The following is a 7,866-nucleotide window of genomic DNA, read 5'->3' on the forward strand; positions in this document are numbered from 1 at the left end:
ATATATATATATATATATATATATATATATATATATAAAACAAGCTTCTTTCAGTTTCTGTCTAACAAATCCACTCTCAAGGTTTTGGTCAGTCCAACACCATAGTAGAAAATACCTACCCAAGGTGGCATGCAGTAGGACTGAACCTGGAACCATATGGTTGGGAAGCAAGCTTCTTACCACAAGGCCATGCCTGCGCCTATACATACTTTTGCACAAAGACACACACACACCTACACATACTTTCACACAAACATACTTATACACACACAGAACTGAATGTAAGTGAAACACAGGTATTCATGAGAACAGGGGTACGGATGATTACACTAACCTGTGCTGCAATTTTACCCTTCCCCATCTTCAGATCCGATCGAACAACAACAACAAACTTCATTTCTCCGTTATTGGCCAATCCACCAATCTGAAACATACAAAGGAAAACACATCAATATTACCATCATCATCATCATCATCATCGAAATCATCACCTTTGTAATTATCATCATCAACATCATCATCATAATCATCACCATCCTCATTATTACCACTGCCACCATAATTGTCAACACCATCATTATCATCATCATCAAGATCATCAATATATCAACATCACCATCATCATCATCTCCAGCTTAATTACCATCATCAACATTCGTCAAAATTATTACCGTCTTCATCATGATCATCGCCAATCATAATTGTTGTTACCATTATCATCTGTCATCCTACTTCCACTCAGTGCACTTCCTATTCTGTCTCAAATTCACGTTGTACCTGGACTCCACTTCTCTACCTCTTCAACAAGACATCTACTCCTCTCCCTCCATCATAGTTTCTTAATCCTCCAGTCTATACCCAACTCAGTTGATGGGGTCTTATCTTGCAGCTACTTGGCAACCTCACTGGTGCAGGTGCCACATACAATGCAACTAGTACACTCTGTTGAGTGATTGACATTAGGAAGGGCATTCAGCCAGGGAAAACCAGGCCAAGACAGACATAGAACCTGGCAGAGCCCTCTGGCCCATCTGTTCACATCAAACTCTCCAACCCATGCCAGCATGGAAAAAGGGACCTTAAATTTTGACTGTTCTTTTATTCTTTTACTTGTTTCAGTCATTTGACTGCAGCCATGCTGGAGCACCACCTTTCGTTGAACAAATCGACCCCAGGACTTATTCTTTGTAAGCCTAGTACTTATTCTATTGGTCTCTCTTTTGCTGAACCATTAAGTTACAAGGACGTAAACACACCAACATCGGTTGTCAAGGGATAAACACAGACATACAAATACATACATATATATATATATATATATATATATACATGACAGGCTTCTTTCAGCTTCTGTCTATCAAATCCGCTCACAAGGCTTTGGTTGGCTTGAGGCTATAGTAGAAGACACTTGCCCAAGGTGCCACACAGTGGAACCAAACCCAGAACCATGTGGTTAGGAAGCAAGCTTCTTACCACACAGCCACTCTTGCGCCTGTCAAAATTATCATCATCATCATTCAACTAAAAATTCTTCAAAGCGGTGCCCCAGCATGGCCTAATGACTGAAACAAGTAAAAGATAATAAAAGTACTAACACAGCATTGCTTTCAATAACTACCACTACCACCACCACCACAGCTGCCCCTGTCACCACCAACTTCCACTTTGCCATGTTCACATGCCTCAGGGGGAACTCTTTGAAGTGTGTTCTCTACAGCCGGATGCCCTTTCTGTTGCCAAACCTCACCTGTTTCCAAGTAAGGTATCATTTGCCTATGACAGAACACATTTTTTTCATAGGTAATTGGATGACAGTGACACTCGTTTACAATCATCACACAATATCAAGAGAAGAAGACACAAACACACACATACACATGTATGCACAAGCATACACATACACAAGTATGCACACATACAAAAAATATATCTGTATATATATATATATATATATATATATGTATATATACACACATATATATGTATGGAGAGATAGAGTGGGGAGGAGAGATGTAAGCAAAGTCAAATCCAGTGTTGGGGCCAACGTCGTGCAAGCATGAAGGCAATGCTGGCAAAACACTGCTCCTCTAAAGGGAAACCTTACCTGTCATTGTGGTTTTGTGGCATGAAGCAAAGCAAGTCTTGCCATCCACTCAAGAAAACACATAGTAAATGATCCACAAGCACTCAAGCAAATGAGTCCTTAACTTGTTCCCTTTGCCAAAAGGTTTACAAGGCACCAGCAGGCCTCAAGAGACCCATTCATGTCCATACAACATGATTAACGCTTTAGTTTACTGAACCCTCATTTGAATCCATCATAGATAGATAGATAGAAAAAAGAGTATGAGAGAAAGAGCTACACATATATGCACAATGAGTTCCTTTCAGTTTCCATCTCCCAAATTTACTCACAAGGCTTTAGTCAGCCCATGGCTGTAGTAGAAGATACTTGTCCAAGGCACCACAGAGTGGGATTGAACCAGAAACCATATGGCTTGGAAGCAACTTTCTTAACCACGCAGCCATGCTTGCACCTATATAAGAGTCATACACAATAGGTTAATAAAACTTTATGAGGTTGAGCAACACCTCTGTGAGATGACTTCTGGTGGTTTGCTCTGCTTGAGAAGACACGTCGGGCTAAGTAAAATCATGGTTACTCACACATAGAGGAATGTCCTTTGCAGCAATCACAATTCTCCTCTGGTGATCCCACAGGTGCTGGTGTTCTGTAAAAATGCACCTGTGCTGGTGCCACTTAAGAAAACACCTATGCCAGCAGCATGTAAAAAAGGACCCGTGCCAGCACCACATGGGACAACATCCATACTGGTGTCACATAAAAAAGTACATGTGCCAACGCCAGGTAAGAAAGCACTCATGTCAGTGCCATGTGAAAAAGCAGCCAGTATACCCTGTAAAGAGGTTAGCGTTAGGAAGGGCACCAGCTGTAGAAGCTATACCAAAACTGATGACTGGTGCCTGGTGCAGCCCTTCCCAGCTCCAATCAAACCATCCAACCCATGCCAGCATGAAAAAAACAGACATTACATGATGATGATGATGATAATAATGAAGATGGTGTTTGATTTTACTGTCCAACCCATACCAGCATGGAAAACTGACGTGAAACAATGATGATGATGATGATGAAAGAGTAACTTGTGACAATCTCATGTTGGATCTAGCATAAACTGACAATGAAGATGAGACAAAAATATACGGAATTGTTCATAAACTTACCTCATCGGCCATGAACTTTGGAGTACGAGCAAAGAGTTTTCTCTGGAATAACAAGGTCAGCGTTATCCCTATTCCTAATCCTGCTGACAAGGCTAATGCCAAATTCATTTCATTGTCATTCAACTTCATGTTGTTGCATCAGGTTAATGCTAAGGCTGATGGGAAGAAAAAAAAAAGGGAAAAGATAAGGTTAGACTTAAACCTAAATGTTGTTGCTTAACCTCAGAAAAGAGGCCAGACCACCATTCTGTCAGTTACAATGAACAGGGTTCCAGTTGATCAATGGAACAGCCTGATCATGAAATTAACATGCAAGTAGCTGAGTACTCCACAGACATGCATACCCTTAATGTAGTTCTTAGGGGTATTCAGCATGACACAGAATGAGACAATATATATATATATATAATTAAGATAATAATATTAGGGATAAAAATCCAAATTTACAGGTAAAAACTCAATTAAATTCAAATTATCAAAAATTAAAATTAAATTAAGTTTCACAGTATATATAATATATAAATATATAATTTAGAGAAAAGAACCAAAGTTCTTTTTAGTGTATTTACTTATTAAATTTTTCTATATGTGACTGTGGATTTTCATGGATGAGTTCACGAACTTTGGTTCTTTTCTCTAAATTATATATTATATACTGTGAAACTTAATTTAATATATATATATATATATATATATATATATATATATATATATATATATATATATATATATATATATATATATACAGATTGATAGATACACACACACACACATACATACATATTTTACTTAGGCATTGCCAGACGAATAACCTAGTGTAGAACTCAATATACATATGCTTCAGAACAAAGTGTCAGTTGAGAACAAAGAGGAATAAGAAAATGAGATGACAAAAGAAGAAACGATTATCTAATGAACTTCATTAGCTTACAGTTGTTTCTGCTATAAGATGCAGTGGATTCATAGTCGAGTGCCTGAGTAATACCTTATAGCTTCACTGGAGCTTCAAATATACATACATATATATAATATACATATATATTTATATATATCCATATCCATAGACACATATATACTGTCAAAAGAGATAAATAGAATAAGTACCTGACTTAAAAATAAATAAGTGCTGGGGTCAATTCATTCGACTAAGTTTTTTTAAGGCAGAGCCCTACCATGGCTGCAGTCCAATGAATAAAACCGATAAAAGATGTATTTGTGTGTGTGTATGTGCCTATATATTTATAGATACACTATGTTTAAAGCAATAAATCAATTAGTAGGTCATGACTGGAATGTCTTTGATTATAGGTTTGGTCTCATGAGGATGTGTAGCTTAGTGGTTAGGGTACCTGGCTCATGGTTGTAAGGTCATGACTTTCATACCTGATGGTACATTGAGCAAGACACTTTATTTCACACGGCTCCAGTCCACTCAGCTGGCAAAAATGAGTAGAACCTGGATTTCAATGGACCAGCCTTGCTGCACCCAACCTACAATGTTATTCTAAATATAAACAATCACATCATGGAAATCTTTAAGCAATGAGGTAACACATGGTAAATTCAAAACAATGTGAATAAATAAACATTACATTTGGCAGAGTAATCTGAATGCCAAAGAGTTCAACCAGCCATTCACAGACCAAATTTTCAATTTATTTTATATTTAAGCTAGACACATCTGGTCCAAATCTTCAACCTCCTTCTGTTCAAATTGATCAGATCCAGCTTCCCCAACAATGTCATTCTAAAAATAAACAATCACATAATTGAAATCACATCTCATGCACACACACACACAGATCAAAAAGAAGAATCAACAAAAAGTACTCCATCCAGTGAGGAGATAATTGTCAATTTAATACCCAACCAAAAGAGCTCCTAACAGTTTCATGCTTTTATGGTACTTGAACAGGCATATTTATATATATATACACACACACATACACATATATAAATGCATATATATGCCCACATACATATATATATATCACACACAAGTAAGAATGTAAATGCAAACCAAGTTAGAAAAAATAGTACATGAATACCAAAGGTAGAGTAATGTGGTTTTTATTAAAAATCAAAAAATCTTCACAAACAGTTATTCCAGAATTTCATATTACCATTCATTGGACAGTTGTGATCATTGCACTTGGATAACAAATGATAACTCTGAACAACAGTTTGTGAAATTTTTTTCTGAGTGGTTGTGTGGTAAGAAGCTTGCTTCCCAACCACATGGTTCCAGGTTCAGTCCCACTGCGTGGCACCTTAGGCAAGTGTCTTCTACTATAGCTTCGGGCTGACCAAAGCCTTGTGAGTGGATTTGCTAGACAGAAACTGTAAGAAGCCGGTTGTGGATATATATATGTTTTTGTGTGTCTGTGCTTGACACTGATGTTGGTGTGTTTACTTCCCCGTAACTTAACAGTTCAGCAAAAGAGACCGATAAAATAAGTACTAGGCTTACAAAGAATAAGTCCTGGGGTTGATTTGTTCGACTAAAGGCAGTGCTCCAGCATGGCCATGGTCAAATGACTGAAACAAGTAAAAGAATATATATATACATGTATGTATGTGTCCATGTATTTATATATCAACATGGCATTCATTGCCTTGTAAACAATGGCTTCCTAACAAATCTTGGCATGCAATCTTTGTACACAAAGGGCTCCTCTGTTCCCAGTTTCCTGCATTAAACATGCCCATACTTTTAGCTGTTCAGCAGACTGAGAGATAATTACATCACTTGAAAACAAGCTGGAGTTGGTGACAGGAAGGAGATCAAGCCTCAGAAAAGTCTGCTTCAACATACTCCTCTATGTTCTGCTATGAAAGCTGTGCATTTGTAGAGAGATAAAAAAAAAAATACTGTGTGTGTGTGATCTTAAAACCAAGGTGTCACTTAAAAAGCACAGGTAATGGTACATGTAAAAAGCACCCAACCCAGTACACTCTGTAAAGTGGTTGGCATTAGGAAGAGCATCCTGCTGCAAAAGCCAAGCCGAAACAGATTATGGAACCTAGTGCAGTCTTCTGTCAAGCCATCCAACTCATGCCATCATGGAAAACAGACATGAAATGATGATGATGATGATATATAATCAACACTCATTTATTGCCCACTTTTTCATACTTGCATGTGTGAGACAGAACTTCTTGAGGCAGATTTTCTATGGTTGCACGCCCATTCAGTCACTACCACCACTATCACCATCACACACACACATGGACGGATGGAAAATGAATGACACTGCTTTTATAATGGTGACACTAATTTACAACTATTGTGCTATGTCAAGACAAGGAGAAACAAACATACACACACTTACGCATACAGATTATCTATCTATCCATCTATAGATAGATAGATAGATAGATAGATAGATAGATAGATAGATATGTTTACATATATATATGCAGTAGTATATTCATGGAAGATTCTGGAGGGGTTGTGTTGTGATGAGTCACAACGCCCCCTTGCGAGAAATAGACTGGATCAAGTGATTATAAATAGTGGCAGTCAGAATGAAGTTTGTGTGTTAGTTCGAGTTGAGTTCGGGGTGAAGTTGGAAGGTGTCAGTTGGTCAGTTCATCTGGAATATTGATTGTTGGTTCATGAAGAGATTGTAGGATCGTTACATTGTTATTATGGCTGCATTGTTATCTTAATTACTGTTACTACACTGGTACAGTGCATCTAAACCATCCGTTACAATATCATGATGGTACCACAACATTCAGAGATGGAGGTTGGCACCAAGTGTTGGCATAGAGAGCTATACCAGCTCCTGAAATGGACATCACTGCACTATTCCAAAGATCCCAGCTATCTCGTCTAAAGTGAGGACCATATACTACAGTAGCTTGGGATTCAGGGGCCCACGGCTATTTAATGCCTTACCAAAACATCTGAGAGATCTTCATGGAGTAGGAGTAGATGTTTCAAGAAACAACTTGACCTCTTTCTGTCCAAGGTTCCAGATGAACCAATATCATGGCAAGAAACTCAACAGAGGGCAGCAGTGTCGCTCTCCCTCCTTCATTAGAAGCCAATCGCATAAGAATGGTAATGGAAAAGGTGATTGCACTAGAGGTGCTGAAACATGTAAAAGAATATATGACAAACTTTATTCAATTTCCGTCTACCAAATCCACTCACAAGTCTGCCCAAGACTTTAGTGGAAGGCAATTGCCCAAAGTTTCATGTGGTAGGACTAAACCTGGAACCATGTAGTTGGGAAACAAACTTCTTAACCACACAATTATGCACATGCCTTATACAGCAAAGAGGAAAAGAGTTGAGGGAGAATACAGTAGCAATTCAGTAATAACTGACTGTTCCACCTTATTTTAGTGACTATGGAAGAGTCTATTGTAATTGTTACAGCTGTAAAGTAAGAGAATAAGAATCCGCAGACATGGCTGGGTAGTGAGTAGCTTGCTTCCCAACCACATGTGTGGGACCTTGGGTAAGTGTTTTCTCCTATAGTTGACAAAGGCCTTGTGAGTGGATTTGGTAGACAGAGACTGAAAGAAGCTCATTGTGTGTGTGTGTATATATATCTTTATATATATATCTTTATATATATATATATATATATATATATATATATATAT

The 7,866-nt window shown here is 37.9% G+C and overlaps 1 protein-coding gene across 1 annotated transcript in view; it reads right to left on the reverse strand.

The window, feature by feature from the left end:
- Positions 1 to 7,866, reverse strand: part of LOC106872327 (peptidyl-tRNA hydrolase 2, mitochondrial) — a 47,921-nt gene that overhangs the window by 35,839 nt on the left and 4,216 nt on the right. The window contains exons 2-3 of the mRNA XM_014919274.2: positions 3,247 to 3,401; positions 335 to 424 (exon numbers count right to left, since the gene is read on the reverse strand). Of these exons, the coding sequence (XP_014774760.1) occupies positions 335 to 424; positions 3,247 to 3,375 (219 nt within the window). The 5' untranslated portion in view covers positions 3,376 to 3,401. The remainder of the gene's footprint in view (positions 1 to 334; positions 425 to 3,246; positions 3,402 to 7,866) is intronic.

This window comes from Octopus bimaculoides, chromosome 28 (assembly GCF_001194135.2).
Source record: "Octopus bimaculoides isolate UCB-OBI-ISO-001 chromosome 28, ASM119413v2, whole genome shotgun sequence".
Classification (NCBI taxonomy): domain Eukaryota; kingdom Metazoa; phylum Mollusca; class Cephalopoda; order Octopoda; family Octopodidae; genus Octopus; species Octopus bimaculoides.